This window comes from Phyllobates terribilis, unplaced genomic scaffold (assembly GCF_046119375.1).
Source record: "Phyllobates terribilis strain yellow unplaced genomic scaffold, ASM4611937v1 Scaffold_5__5_contigs__length_657084704, whole genome shotgun sequence".
Lineage (NCBI taxonomy): Eukaryota > Metazoa > Chordata > Amphibia > Anura > Dendrobatidae > Phyllobates > Phyllobates terribilis.
Genome location: NW_027362765.1, coordinates 405,196,863 through 405,212,528, shown reverse-complemented (window position 1 = coordinate 405,212,528; position 15,666 = coordinate 405,196,863). Strand labels below are relative to the sequence as shown.

At 39.7% G+C, this 15,666-nt stretch overlaps 1 protein-coding gene across 23 annotated transcripts in view; it reads left to right on the top strand.

Annotated features, from left to right (window-relative positions):
* EBF3 (EBF transcription factor 3) overlaps positions 1-15,666 on the top strand; it is a 181,448-nt gene that overhangs the window by 143,868 nt on the left and 21,914 nt on the right. For all 23 annotated transcript variants that reach the window (XM_073685091.1, XM_073685081.1, XM_073685085.1 and 20 more), the window contains exon 11: positions 11,416-11,504. In XM_073685091.1, the coding sequence (XP_073541192.1) occupies positions 11,416-11,504 (89 nt within the window). The remainder of the gene's footprint in view (positions 1-11,415; positions 11,505-15,666) is intronic.

Genomic DNA, 15,666 nt, shown 5'->3' with positions numbered 1-15,666 from the left:
ACACACACCAGGGTTATTTTTGTTGAAGTCTTGTTTATTATGGATGATTAGACAGCAAGACACACACACCAGGGTTGTCTTTCTTGAAGTCCCATTTATTATGGAAGATTAGACATCAAGACACACACACCAGGGTTGTCTTTCTCTAAGTCCTGTTTATTATAGAAGATTAGATAGCAAGACACACACACCAGGGTTGTCTTTTTCAAAGTCCCGTTTATTATGGAAGATTAGACAGCAAGACACACACACCAGGGTTATCTTTTTCGAAGTCTCGTTTATTATGGATGATTAGACAGCAAGACACACACACCAGGATTGTCTTTCTTGAAGTCCCATTTATTGTGGAAGATTAGACAGCAAGACACACACCAGAGTGGTCTTTCTCGAAGTCCCATTTATTATGGAAGATTAGACAGCGAGACACGCACACCAGGGTTGTCTTTCTCGAAGTCCCGTTTATTATGGAAGATTAGACATCAAGACACACACACCAGGGTTATCTTTCTCGAAGTCCTGTTTATTATAGAAGATTAGATAGCAAGACACACACACCAGGGTTGTCTTTCTCGAAGTCCTGTTTATTATAGAAGATTAGACATCAAGACACACACACCAGGGTTGTCTTTTTTGAAGTCCCATTTATTATGGAAGATTAGACAGCAAGACACACACACCAGGGTTATCTTTTTCAAAGTCCAGGTGATTATGGATGATTAGACAGCAAGACACACACACCAGAGTTGTCTTTCTCGAAGTCCCGTTTATTATGGAAGATTAGACATCAAGACACACACACCAGGGTTGTCTTTCTCAAAGTCCTGTTTATTATAGATGATTAGATAGCAAGACACACACACCAGGGTTGTCTTTCTCGAAGTCCTGTTTATTATAGAAGATTAGACTGCAAGACCCACACGCCAGTCTTATCTTTTTCGAAGTCCAGGTGATTATGGATGATTAGACAGCAAAACACACACACCAGGGTTGTCTTTCTCGAAGTTCCGTTTATTATGGAAGATTAGACAGCAAGACACACACCAGGGTTATCTTTCTCGAAGTCCTGTTTATTATAGAAGATTAGACTGCAAGACACACACACCAGGGTTGTCTTTCTCGAAGTCCTGTTTATTATAGAAGATTAGACTGCAAGACACACACACCAGGGTTGTCTTTCTTGAAGTCCCGTTTATTATGGAAGATTAGACAGCAAGACACACACCAGGGTTGTCTTTCTTGAAGTCCCATTTATTGTGGAAGATTAGACAGCAAGACACACACCAGAGTGGTCTTTCTCGAAGTCCCATTTATTATGGAAGATTAGACAGCAAGACTCACACACCAGGGTTGTCTTTCTCTAAGTCCCGTTTATTATGGGATAAACTCATCTTTTATAGAGGATTCTAATATAGAAAGAATTTCAATATAGTACATAATGTCTGGCAAAAATACCAGAGTATCTCTACTGTAACAGTAGTTCGATCTGTGCATTGCCCGATATGACATGTTCTTGGCCAATTCTTGGCTACTATGTTAGAAAAAAAAACAAGAAAAAAACAAAATGAGCATATACCTTGTAATAAGTGAATAGTAATAGTACATGTAAATAACAAAGGGTACTTATTTAACACTATTTAGATTAAAAAACGCATAAAAGCCATCCCACCACGACAAGGTGAACCCAATCGGGACGGTTCTAATCTGTCTCTAGTATTAAAATGTCTCCCTGTGTCAGCCAACCTCAATGTAGATAAGGACAAAGCAGGACCCAGGTCCGACTGTTCAGACACCTGGGGAGCTATATAGAGGAAATGCCTAGTTGAAAAAGGGGGTCCACGTCCCTGTTTGTACAAAGTACAAGAAATTACAGCAAAAGCAAATACTATATTAGAAATACATATATGCCCTTACATACCTTTCCCCTTAATTTAATAACTCAGTATATCTCAAGATAAAAAAGCACAAGGTGACAAACTTTTTTTTTTGCCTGACTTTGTCGGCATTGTTTATGCTATAAGGGTCTGCGTAAGAATGTATTGAATTTGTGAGAAATTGAATTTGCAGAGATGTAGGTATTTGCATTACTTGGTTGAAACCATTGATATAGATGGCTCCTACTAAACAGTTTGATTGGGAACTTGTAGGTTTTCTATGGACACTTTGGTCAAAACTAAAATAAATTTGTCCTTCATTATTTTTCGTCTTGGCTCAATATATTCCAACATAAGTGGAGCGAAATAACCAATGTTGGTTATGTTATATGTGTCGATTTGAGAATGTATCTACTTTCTATTGGGAGACATTAAAGCCTTTAACAGAATCGTACTAGTAACAAAAAACCCTGTCTTCTTGTTTCCAAATATCATGACATAAATGGCTTGAGTTGACCAGCTTTATATAAAAAAATTAGCTTTACTCTATCGGGAGTTGGTTATGCTATTTGTGTCTGTTTGAGAATGTATCAATTTTTTGTTGTAAGACATTAAAGTAATAATGAAATTCTTAGAAACATAAGGGTGGACACAGATTACAAAATAGATGTATATCAAACAGTTGTTTTAATTAATACATTATTCGAGGCTCCTACTTGGCAAATTTTGGTAGTTTCTAGACACCTTGGGCAAAACTATAGACAATATGAATTATTTTATGAAATGAACAGATGTGTCCTTCCTTACCTTTCTTCTTGGCTTGAGATATTCTGAGATAAGTGAGGCAAGATGACTGGCTTTACTCTATTGTATGTTGGTTATGCTATATGTGTCTTATTGAGAATATATAAAGTCCTTATGAAATTCACAAAACTGTAAAAGTGTCACTTTACATGTAAAGCGCCATGGAATAAATGGCGCTGTAATAAATAATAATAATATTAGGTTGCAGAATAGATCAATATATCAAATGGTTGTTTCCGTTAATACGCCAATCGGAGCTCCTACCATTCATTTCGGCAAATGTTGGTAGTTTTTGGACACATTGGGCAAAGCTATAGGCAATATGAATTCTTTTATGAAATGAACAAACGTGTCCTTCCTTACCTTTCCTCTTGGCTTGAGATATTTCCCGAGATAAGTGAGGCAAGATGACTGGCTTTGAAGAAAAATAATAATCGGGCGTTGGTTATGCTATATGTGTCTTATTGATAATGAAGTCCTTATGAAAGTCACAGAAACATAAAAGTGAACACATTAGGTTGCAGAATAGATTTCTATCAAATGGTAGCTTCCATTAATACGCTAATCGAAGCTCCAAACCGTACATTTTGGCAAATTTTGGTAGTTAATGGTCTTCTTGGAAAAAACAGTAGACCATATTAATATTTCTAAATGAAGCCCTATTAGGATTTATATATTATATGGGATTTAATATGATTGAGTGGTAGCTGTAGGGCACCTCCTAAACAGATGATAACAGCTGATATCCAATACCCTGCTCGCGCGCCGAGGTTGTCACGCGTGCCGAGGTTGTCACGCGTGCCGAGGTTGTCACGCGCGCCGAGGTTGTCACGCGCGCCGAGGTTGTCATGCGTTGAGCTCGACATACCGCCACACAGTGCATAGCTTACATATATTATTATAAACACAGTCGGCTGTATTCTTTCATGTAATTCTTCTTCAGCCATGACTCTTAAGTTACCCAAGGCTCCTTTCTCTAATTATCCACGAGGTCAGTAAGCAAAATTGGGAAGACGCTGGGAGATCAATACAAATTATCCCTGAGCAAACCAGTGCTGACAGTTTGAATTGCAGCATATGTTTACCCAAAATCAGGCAATTTATCTTAATATCAGCAAAGTAATGCAGTTCAGGTGAAAGGTCAGGCAATCTCTCCACCTCATAATTACCCAGTTCTAAAACAGGAAAGTGGTATTGATTGGCCTAGCTCAGTACTGTGTGACTGGGACTGCCAGTGCCTTGCCCTGGCTCTGCTGGGCTCTTGGCTCGTAAACTCCACACACTCGCGATTTATTAGATGTGTGGAAAAGGTCTTATGTTTCCTGCTTCACTTGAAAATTTTGCACAGTGAAATCTCTTCTCCTCCTCATTTTGTCAAGCATCCGGGTGGAAGATCAGAGTTTGCTTTGTTTTTTTCAGTGTGTTTCTGAGTTTCCGTCCTTGCTCGGTGGGCATCAGCGAGTTGGGAACTTTACTTTCTCCCTTTTATTCTGCACCGGAAACTTTCTCGGTCACAGACAGATATGAATTCGGAAAATTGTATTATGTTTGTTATGATCTTTAGGGTTTATTATTAATATTACTTGAAGAACTCAGCTTGGGAGGCTGCTGGATGTCACTTGAGAAGATACAGATTAAGGGCAGGTGCAGACAACCGTATTTTCTCTCATTGGTCCGATTGTACTAAGCACAGTGATCAGAGTGTGATCCGATAAGGAGAAGGTGGAGAGAAAAAAAAAATCTCCATCTTCTCTATTCTATCAGTCTGTGAAAATGGGACTGCACTCAGATGTCATTCGAGTGCAGTCCAATGTATTCCACTGACTCATTGACTTGCATGGCTGAGAGCGATCCGATTTTCTAATGAAAATCGTGCCTGCTGTGATTTTTTTTCCTTGGATAGACTCGATTCGAGGAAAAAAAATCAGCCCCATAGACTAACATTGGTCCGAGTGCAATCCGATGTTTTGTCATATCGCATTTGAACGGAAAATACGGTCGTCTGCACAAGTTCTAAGGGCTTGTTCTGGTGAGTGTGCTATATTGACATGTGCTGTCTGTGTGTGCACCGCGGAGCTCCCATGGAGAGCAAATCCAAAATAGCCAATGTGCAATGTGTACATGGCCAATTTTCCACATGGTCTGCATGGGAAAAATTCGCAGTATGCACTACTATGGTCCGATATACAAACCAGACTAGTGCATGTAAACAGCAGGCAGCTCCCGCACTCGTCCACTATGCAGGCAGCTGAGCATACAGAGCCAGTCCCATCTGCAATTTATTGCCCCAAGTTTTAGTATGACCGTCTGAACCTGGCCTAAGGCTTATTATTAAATTTTAATTCTCCATGGGGAAAAAAAGATGGAAACTAACTTTCCTCCATAAGGAAGAAAAAAGATTGCATATTAGCCAAACTGGAAAGTCTTCCAAAAGGACAAGAGACTTGTCATCATCCTTACTTTTTGTAGCAGTTTCCCACGTGGCTGATATACAATTGACCTATACCTTCTGGAGAAGCGTTAAGTTGGAAACTGGAAGACACAAGATATCACTTCACAATAATTTCAGGAGGTGGCCAATTCCCAGTGATGTCCACTTGAGTAAGAAAGTCCAATACTTCCCCACCAGCTTCTCGTGTCAGAGAGAAGGTTGGAATCACCTTCTAGTAGGTCGTTAGCTGAAGCTACACATGACTTTCGGAAAGAAGAATATCGTCAGCATGAACTGTTCCCCAAGTAACAATAGTGTAGGTTGTCTTTAGTTATGACTATGAATTAAGCAAATGTGTATTGTAGCGGAGAATATAAATTCTAGAAAACTGGAAAACACAAGATGTCGCTTCACAATAAGTTCAGGAGGTGGCCAATTCTCAGTGATGTCCACTAGAGTAAGAAAGTCCAATACTTCTCCACCAGCTTCTCGTGTCGGAGAGAAGGTTGGAATCACCTTGCAGTAGGTCGTTAGTTGAAGCTACACATCACTTTCGGGAAGGAGGATATCGGCAGCATGAGATGTTCCCCAAGTAACAATAGTGTAGGTTGTCTTTAGTTATGACTGTGAATTAAGCAAATTTGTATTGTAGTGGAGAATATCAATTCTAGAAAACTGGAAAACACAAGATGTCGCTTCACAGTAAGTTCAGGAGGTGGCCAATTCTCAGTGATGTCCACTAGAGTAAGAAAGTCCAATACTTCCCCACCAGCTTCTCGTGTCGGAGAGAAGGTTGGAATCACCTTCTAGTAGGTCGTTAGTTGAAGCTACACATGACTTTTTGGGGGAAAATGACTTATGACTATGAATTAAGTAAATTTGTATTGTAGAGGACAATATCAATTCCAGAAAAAGTCGGTAAGCGTTTGTAAATAATTACCGAAATCCTAGGAAATGCTTCCAATCACAATATATAGTAGTGCACACATAAAAACCCTATAAATTACATCCCATCGCACTGCAATAACAATGAGCGATAGTATCATAGCCTCCTTTACCATGTGAAGTGACACATTCAGAATCCAGAGACAGGTCACGATGACACTCTCAATTACATTTACAAAGGGAAGGCCCCATAAGTGCTTCTCAAACGTATGGAAATATCTGTTCGGAGATGAAAGCCCATAGTTATTACGTGTCATAAAGCTTGCATTAAAGCTTCTATCACCTGTCACTAACATTTGCATGAAATCAATAGCATGAAGCCATCTATCTTTTTCTTGACCACCTTTCATCATGCTGGCTTCATTAAGTCAAACAGTCACAGTAATTAGATAGACGCAGGAGAAACTCTAGCATGTTACAAAAGCATGGGAATATCTTGTCATCTAGCCCAGGACTGATACCGAGACATTTATGAAAACTGATGAAGAGGTAACTGCAAAAATGACCTTTCGTCAATAGCACACGTACAAGATTCATTTTTTTTTTCACTATGTATATTTATTAAAGGCTACAAACAGGCTCATTAATTAGCAGCATTATAGACAAAGTCCAAATACTCAACCCATGCTGCAATATGTATACATTTATTACAATAATGGCAAAAAAATTCTGCAATTTTTTATTGTGTTTTCCTGTAAATAAAATGCAATTTGCCCCCCAAAATGCCCCAAAGTTGGATATTTTTGGCAATCGTTACACCATGGTTGTGTCTTGTTGACATGCCACAATATGAGCACGATGTTCCTATGCAACATTACAATCTTGATGTTGTATGGCCAAAGTTGCCATGTGGCCTTATCCTTAGGATCTAGGATGATACCAAAATAAATAGTGGCTGATTCGTTAAGACTGACATTGCAAACGCCGCTCGTTACGAAGATCTTGCTGGAGAATGATGTGCAGAATTCACTAAGAGGCGCCCTCCACTTAATGAATTCGGTGCATCTTACTAGTGCCGTTTGCCTCCATGTACCTCATCAGAAATGCTACTCCAGTCTGGAACCGGAGTAACATTTCTGGCGTAAAAAATGCTGAATTTGATGGGCGGGTATAGCCATGCACCACACCTGCTCCTTCCTGAATCTACCCCTTTTGGTTGGTGCTTTTTCAAACTGGTGTAAAAACGCCAACAATTGCAAAATTTTTGTGTGAAGTTGCAAAAATTTTGCAACTTTTCAAAGCGTCAGTCTTCTGGCAAAAGAGCTTTGGTAAATCGGGGTCATAGTCTACATTGGTCGCCTATCTGGACTAATTTAAGCTTCTCTTTGGGGACCATATCTAGGACTATACAAAAATTCCTAGTCTGGTTTGGTCATCCATCTTGACTATTTGCATGCCTCTCTTAAGGTTCATGTCTAGGACCATACCAAATTCTTAGCCTGAGTTGAGTAATCTTCTGGGGTATTTTTTATAATTCTAGTAGCATCCAGATCATTGACCATCATTCTTGGTTTGGGTGTGTAGTCCATCTGGGCTCTGAAGGGAACCATTTTGATATATTCTGTGCTTTTGAAATGAAGTGACAAACCATAAAAGGTGACCAGTTGTTTCTTTCTTAGCCCCTCTCGTCCCCAATGCTTCTCATGCTGGTGTAGATCATCAGTGATTTTTCCATATCTTGTGAATTCGCTCTGTTATAAATGAAAATGAATACTATCAGAATTAATAAATAATCCCTTAAGAATTTTTTTATTCGGTAAAATTTTCTTTTTTTTTTGCCCAAAAGTCCAAGATAACATATGAGACTTTCGACTTGCGCACCAATGTTAGACCATAGGTACTGACATGACAAATTGTCCCCGCAGTCAGTGCTGACAGCATCTGATGATTAATGACCTGATTATGAAGTGGGTCCTATATATATGGAATATGCATCAGAGAGAGTTAGAACTTCTGCCGTGTCACAGATGCCAAGATATTTTTGAAAAGCCTTTGCATTTTCTGTAGACAGGAACAGAAGAAAAAAAAAAAAAAAAAAAATGCAGAAAAAGCCGTGTCATGTAAAATCAATACATTGGATCAATTCTTTATTAACAAGAAAATGTCTTACTGCACATTCCTATGTGGACCTTTGTCTCCGGAATACATGATGGAATGTCAAATCAAATTGCAGTCTTCAACTTTCTGTCATGTTATCGAGTGCACACAACGGACGGCTCTCCGCAAGATGAGTGCTCAATTGTTTAGACAAATAGCTCCGACACTTTTTAGTCATCATAGCTAATAATTCTGTTTTCCTTATTTTAAGTTCATCATCCTTTACCGTGTTCTGTAAGACTGGTCGGATTCAAGTAGACTAGGAATCAATAGACAAAAATGACTTCGTAGAGAATTCATCTTTTCCAACTTCTTTGACTTCAAATACCGACAATCGCAGGTTGTCTTGCTACTTAAGGAAGCACTCCTCCCGTCAAAGTTTTTATCCTATTAATAAATTGCAATCATCATATTATATAGCACTGTTTACTTACAATTGCTCATTTTTCTCTTCTATCCAGTTAATTCTTCTCTTTTCCATTAGGTCTATGACATCATGTGATTAAAAACTGACTAGCTGAATCCTTCTAAGCTCTATGTGGAAATAGGAGGTCTCTTTTCCGTGCATGAGTCATCACTGTGAATGTCCCTGACAGGAGAGAGGATGGAGCAGCTGGGTCAGGAGTTGAAGAGGAGGATGACTCATGCAGGGAAAAGAGACTTCCTGTTTCTACATAGAGCAGAGAAAAGAGAAGAATTAGCTGGGTAGAAAGGCCAAATGAGCAATTGTAAGTACACAGTGCTATATAATATAATGATTGCAATATATTAAGAGGATAAAAACGATGGGAGGAGGAGGAGTGCTTCTTTAAAGTGACCAGATCTGCCAGTTTTGGACGGACCAGCCGGTGATATAATGAGTTTGGGGGGGTTTAGGACAGTGAAGGAAGATGACTTCAACATTCAGAATGTTTTTATTCTTAATGGGTAATCGTTTTAATCAATAGTCCTGGGGAAAATAAGAAACGTCGTAATATATCTAATATAGTAGAAATCTGCTTCTTCTCGTGGGCTGATCTGTCATTCTCAAATTCACAGGTAAAATCTGTCTTGAGTGAATATAGACTTTCCCATTATTGGGATAGGAGATGACAGTTGGTGCTCAATGTTTTTTGGAGATATGTAATTGTTGAACCTGCAGCAGAATGTCGGTGTTGCCTCTAGCTCCTCCCTCCTCCATAGAATTTTATAAGCACCAACTGTCATCTCCTATCTCAGTAATGCGAAAGTCTGTCTTCACTGAATACAGATTTTACTCCTGAATTGAGAATGAAAGATCAGTCCAGGTGGAGAAAGAAGCAGATTTCTCTGATAAGATATATTACAAAGTTGCTTATCCTCATGTGTACTATTGATTTATTAAATAACAATTAAAATGATGGTCACTCTTTAAGGCTTTTCTTCCCTCTCCCTATTAAGAAAAAGCATACACTTGGAGTATTGGGGTTCTGGAGAAAAAGCTGTCAACCAATTGGTCAACAGTAATGTCAGGTGTTTGACCTGCAACGATCAGCTGTAATCTGTGGGGAAACCCAAAAGAAAGTGTTTAATTGCCCTTCAGCAGCATCACAGGGTAAAAATGGAGGCTTACACAGTCAATGGGTTTTCCATGTAATGCAAAGTCCAAGAACGAGAAAAACTCTTTGCAGCTGCTCTCCTCTCTGGCTGATTGATAAGGGTCTTAAATCGGGGACTTCCCGCTATTAACTCCCAAATTAGACAGCATCATAATACATTTCCAATCCATTTGGACTATATTATATTATTAACGGCCTTCAGCTCGATCTCGAGCCATGGTGACTTGATGGATGAACGCTCTGTAGGAAGATTGACCTTGTGCAGCCTAGATAGGTCCACCAGGGTCTTCTCCACCGTTATGTTGATTGTATCAAACCATCGAGTTGCTGGTCTTTCTCTTCGCCTTGTTCCATCTATTCTTCCGACCATGATGTCCTTCTCCAGTGATTGCTCTCTTCATATGATGTGTCCAAAGTGGGCAAGTCGTAGCTTGGTCATCCTTGCTTCGAGTGTCATGTCTGGCTTGATTTGTTCCAAAATTGATTTATTCTTTCTTCTTGCCATCCATGGTATTGATAACATCCTTCACCAGCATCACATTTTGAAGGTGTTGATTCTTCTTCTTAAAAAAAATATTGAAAAAAAAATCCAAAGATTTGGTGTCATTCATTGGCCAACATGAAAGAGGTTTTATTCGAGGCACCAATCCATTAACTCAGAGATCTGACTGACGGATGGGCCCTAAGCATCTAGGGTTGACTTTAGTTTCCAGTTGAGCAGTGAGTAATCCGAGACGTATTCTTCTGTCGGAAAGAAAAAAGAATAAGCTATGATAAATGTTTCACTTTTCACTATAGAGTTACCGGGATAAAAATGATATCTGTAATACGGAGTAATATACTCTAATAAGTATTTTTATCTCAACTCTAGAGCTTTGGCCTTCAGGCTTGTTTTTTTTTTGTTGGCGTCTGCCAGTGCTATAATAAAACCCTATGACTTCTTCTAAAGCTTGTTAAACACAATGTGTGGAGTCCAACACACTCACGATCATGATTCATGCACTGTACACAGCGGCGTATAGCGTTGATTTACGACCAGGCGCAGTTCATAGTCAAAATTACAATTTGAGGGGGTGGGTGGAGATTAATTACTATTTGTGGCCCGCAATTTCACCAGGCTAGTGGATTGCAGCAGTAGAATGATAGTGCCTTACATCAGTATGTAGTCAGCCATTCACAGATTATTAAAGCTGTGCAAGATTAAGTGCGCCTCCTGCCTAGTTTGTGCTCAGGCAATATGCTAGACAAAAAAGGACCACAGGGATAAATCTGAAACAGGCAATAGCCGGGCATATGTCATAATTGCCAGTTAGCCGTAAATTTGCTGCTAGTATGGAATACTCTACTTGATAGAGCCGTCATATCACGTCTACGTGCAGTGCTGCATATGACCCGCTCATCTCGCCTTCAGCTTTTCTTACGCACTCTTCTCATTTATTTATTTGTTTACAAAGTAACAATGTATTGTGATATTATCGGTGACAGGGGTCATTTTTGAAAAACTTTATGCAGTTATTTAGGGTGAGTGGTTCATTGTAACGTCCCGTAAAGCCACAGTATTCGGAGGCGTAGAGAGGTGCAATGTATCGGTGTAAATTCTTTGGATTATTTTGTGGATTATTCTGTTTTATGTGGATATAGTTGTATTGTTAGTTGTGTAAATCTAATCGGAAAGTATTTTGTTTTCCAGCACTGAATGAGCCAACCATAGACTATGGATTCCAGAGATTACAAAAAGTTATTCCAAGGCATCCAGGAGACCCTGAACGGTTACCAAAGGTTGGTAATACACTGTTACTTGTTTAACTCCAATAACTTCATTAGATAAAAAAATGGATAGAGAGATAGATAAAATTAGAAATATAGATACAGCACCAGCAATGAATTAATAATAGGGTACAAAACTTACTAGGTATGACCAGTCCTCCAATATATCCCAAAAAATGGAGGCAGTACTCCATTTATTCAATGGCCCTAGTGGAAACGTTTTCGGTCTTTCTCAAGCGGTCCTCATATGGATTGAAATTACTTGAGAAAGGTTCTGTGATAGGACCGAAACGTCGCCACATGGGCTATTAAAGTCCACACTTTTTGCCTAATAACGGAGTGCTGACTCTTTTTATCTTTAGATAGATAGATAGATAGATAGATAGATAGATAGATAGAATATGTCTGTGTCACACCAACGACTCAAAAATTGAGGTCCACCTATGTCACAGAAAAAGCCCAAGAAGCTGGAATATCGGGATTTTTATGGCAGGGTGCTAACATTGGAGGATGGGTAGTCATCACTGATGATTTCATTTCTTTGATAGAACAGTAGATATTTTGAATTTTGACTTATCTCCCCTGAGAACAAAAGTATTGAACGTTAAGATACAATATACTATCATGCCCGAGGTCCCAAAATCAACAAATTCTGCCAACCTAGCCATACATATATCACAACTGACGGCTGAGTTATTTAGGACGTCAGTTATCTCTGATGACCCCCCATACACATGAACATTCATCACCGGACAAACAAATGTAAAAAATTAACCTGCCAGACCGTATATCGTTGACTCCTCTGTTGGTGGTGAATTGGGATGTCCCCATAAATTAGATTACTGGCCAGACCCAAATGGTTCAATTCTTATGTGTATGGAGGGCCTTAAAGAAGCACTCCTCCTCCTTCCATCAAATTTTTTACCCTCTTGATATATTGCAGTCATCATATTATATAGCACTGTGTACTTATAATTGCTCATTTTGTCTTTCTACCCAGCTAATTCTTCTCTTTTCCATTAGATCTTTGACATTAAGTGATCAAATATTGACTAGGTGAAAACTTCTAAGCTCTATGTAGAAACAGAAAGTTGTTTTTCCTTGAATGAGTCATCATTAGAACTACAATTCTACAAAGTTCCTGGCAGGGGTGAGGGGCAGAACAGCTGGGTCAGGAGTTGAAGAGGGGGATCATTCACGCAGGAAAAAGAGACTTCCTGTTTCTACGTAGAGGTTAGAAGGATTCAGCTAGTCAGTTTTTAATCCCGTGATGCCATAGACCTAATGGAGAAGAGAAGAATTAGCTGGGTAGAAAGGCAAAATGAGCAATTGTAAGTACACAGTGCTAATATGATGATTGCAATATATTAAGAGGAGAAAAATTTTAATCTTAGGAGGGCTTCTTTAAGGCTTTGCAAAATATTATGAGAGATGCTTACAGTGCATAGAATAGATCTATTAATATATGACATGAAGTCTGCCATACACATTGTACTGAGCCGTTACGTCAGCCTATATATATTCTATTCATTCTTAGTCTCTTTTTACATGCCTGTAGTGGGAGGCACTCTATGCCTCATGTCTCATGTCTCAAAAATGCCGATAGATTGCCTGGAAATTAGACTGCCGCCCTTCACCTTGTACAGAACACTATTCCGAGCGTTTTAATGTAAAAATTAGAATGAAATACAATAAAATGTTGGCCGCTTTTTTATTATTGTAAAGATTGATCGGTAGTTACTTCTGATTCCGGAAATTCTTGCAATAAAGCCCAATCGTTACAAAAGCAGAGAGTTTCTGTATGTAGTGGTGGAATAAATCAAAGATAACACTTCTTAAAGAAATAAGAAAGGGTGGGTGAGGGGGGGGGGTGATACAAGTATTTCGATTCTGCGAGGGGAACATAAACTTCCTGCATAATGAAATAGTTCAATTAAACATTTTCCACTCCAGTAGCCTGTAGTGATTTCCATCTAACCAGCCCCACTCTGATCTGTGATTATGTGACTCTTGTTTTCCTTTCATTTTCTAAAGCTCGATTCAGTTTAATCTTTTGTTTACAAAGGTTTTGTTATAAGTCCCTGACTTAGCAAGCGAGCAAATGAAGTCCACATATTAATATCTAGAGGGACTTTTCATTTAAATGCACCAGACAAAAGCTGCCGGTGTTGTTTATGCACATGAATCACTCTGCACAGGACGGATTCTGATCTATATCGTTTCCATGGCTTTTATAAAGGCGTAATTTGTAGTAATTCAAGATCTTCTGGGCTGTTGTAAAGAATTCAGAGTTTTATATTGAATGAGGGTCCATGTGCCCCTGGTGCTGGCCTGGGTATTTAGATATAGGGTAATGGTAGCATACCCAATCTTTGCCCCAGATAGAGACAGTCCAACATTATCAGTAAATATTATACCGCTGCTCGACTTCCAAAATGACTAACTAGGCTATCATGTATGATGAACATGGGACTTTGTAAACCATTTTCAAGGTCGGATTATGTATTTTACCCGCTCATATTTATCAAAGAGGGATGGTGTGATAACATTTTGGGCCCCTAGGCTAAAACAAGTAATATCGCTAAATGTGTGCACCAAATGTGAAATGATCAGGCTAGCCATACACATTACATTAATACCAGCTGGTGAAAACGTGCTACAACCCAATGTTTATTGGGGACTACCAACAGCAGATTTAAGGAAAAATAGGATCAGGTAGTTGCAGTTCCACATGCTCAATACTTGTCTTCCTTGAGGAGACAGGCCCCTATGGGCCAGTGGCTTACTCCATTCTCCCCACTATACGCACCGTTGGCCAGAATGGGGGATCCGGGAGACATAGTTGTATCTGAAGCGTGACTGAATGTCAAGCTGGTCATCCAATTTAGAATAATATCAGCCAGCAAGAATGATCTTCCTTTCAAGTTATATTGGGGTCTCTGAACAGTAGATTTTGAGGAAGAATAGGACCAGGCAGTTGTATATCAAAATCATTATCCTCTTGTTCTCAGAGAAGACAGGCCATCAACGGCAGTGTCTTAAGCTGGCCATAACCATTAGATGGCTGTCGGCCGACAGTCATCTCAGCCAACTCCCCCGTACACAGAAGAGCTCATTCAGTTGAGTGCTCCTGCATTCTCTATGACTAAGACGTTAGCCAGCAGCTCATGAAGAACAATTTGATCGGCCATGCCTGATTGACATCTCTCCGGACCATCATTTGGCCAGTACTTCAATACACATTCGATTTTTGGCCAAACATGTCAATATTGGTGGGTTTGGTCGACATAAGTCTAATGTGTATGGCCAGCTTTAACCCACTCTCCCAATTTTAAACAAAAACACCCTTTTCCATACTGATCATTCGCGCTTTTGGGGAGATTTTGAGACAGAGAGCTATATGTAAAGTGTTACTAAGTACCAAGCTGGCCATACACATTAGAGTAATATCAGCCGGTGATAACGGCCTGCCATTCAATGTATTTCGGGGCCTCCCGACAGCAGCTTCCAGGGAAGAATAGGATCAGGCATGTCCAAACCTTTACTTCTAAGAGAAGACAGACCGCCACCGGACTGTGGATTACTCCACTCTCTACATTCGAGTATGTATATCTATGGCAGGGTCAAGTGAGATAGCTGTGTCTAAAGCATAACTGAGTGCCAAGCTGGCCATACACATTAGAATAATGTTATCTGGTGAGAATAGCCAGCCATTTAATGTGCAGTGGGGCCTCCCAACAGCAGCTTCCAGGGATGAATAGAATCAGGCATTCCCAAACCTTTAGTTCTTAGAGGAGACTGACCACCACCAGAAAGTGGCTTATTCCACTTTCTGCATTCCAGCTAAAGTAATGTTCTCCACAACCTCCACTTTGCATGTAACAGATGAAAGTCCTTTTATACGCAGGGGCCTTGGACGATGCTGACCTCTTTGACCATTTGGGGGCCAAGACCCAAAGCATTGATGTCCACGTTGGGTCTGTAGGCTTCTGTTGGACAATGCACTCACCAAACAGGGAATCAACATCTACAAACATTGACCCTTGCCTGAACGTGAAGGGCAACATAAAAGAATAAGCCCTTGATTACCTCAAATAGGGCTGTCTTTGTACATCATCTTCCCTCTACACCAGCGGGCATGCATATATCACCGCGTCAAGTAATACAATTGAAT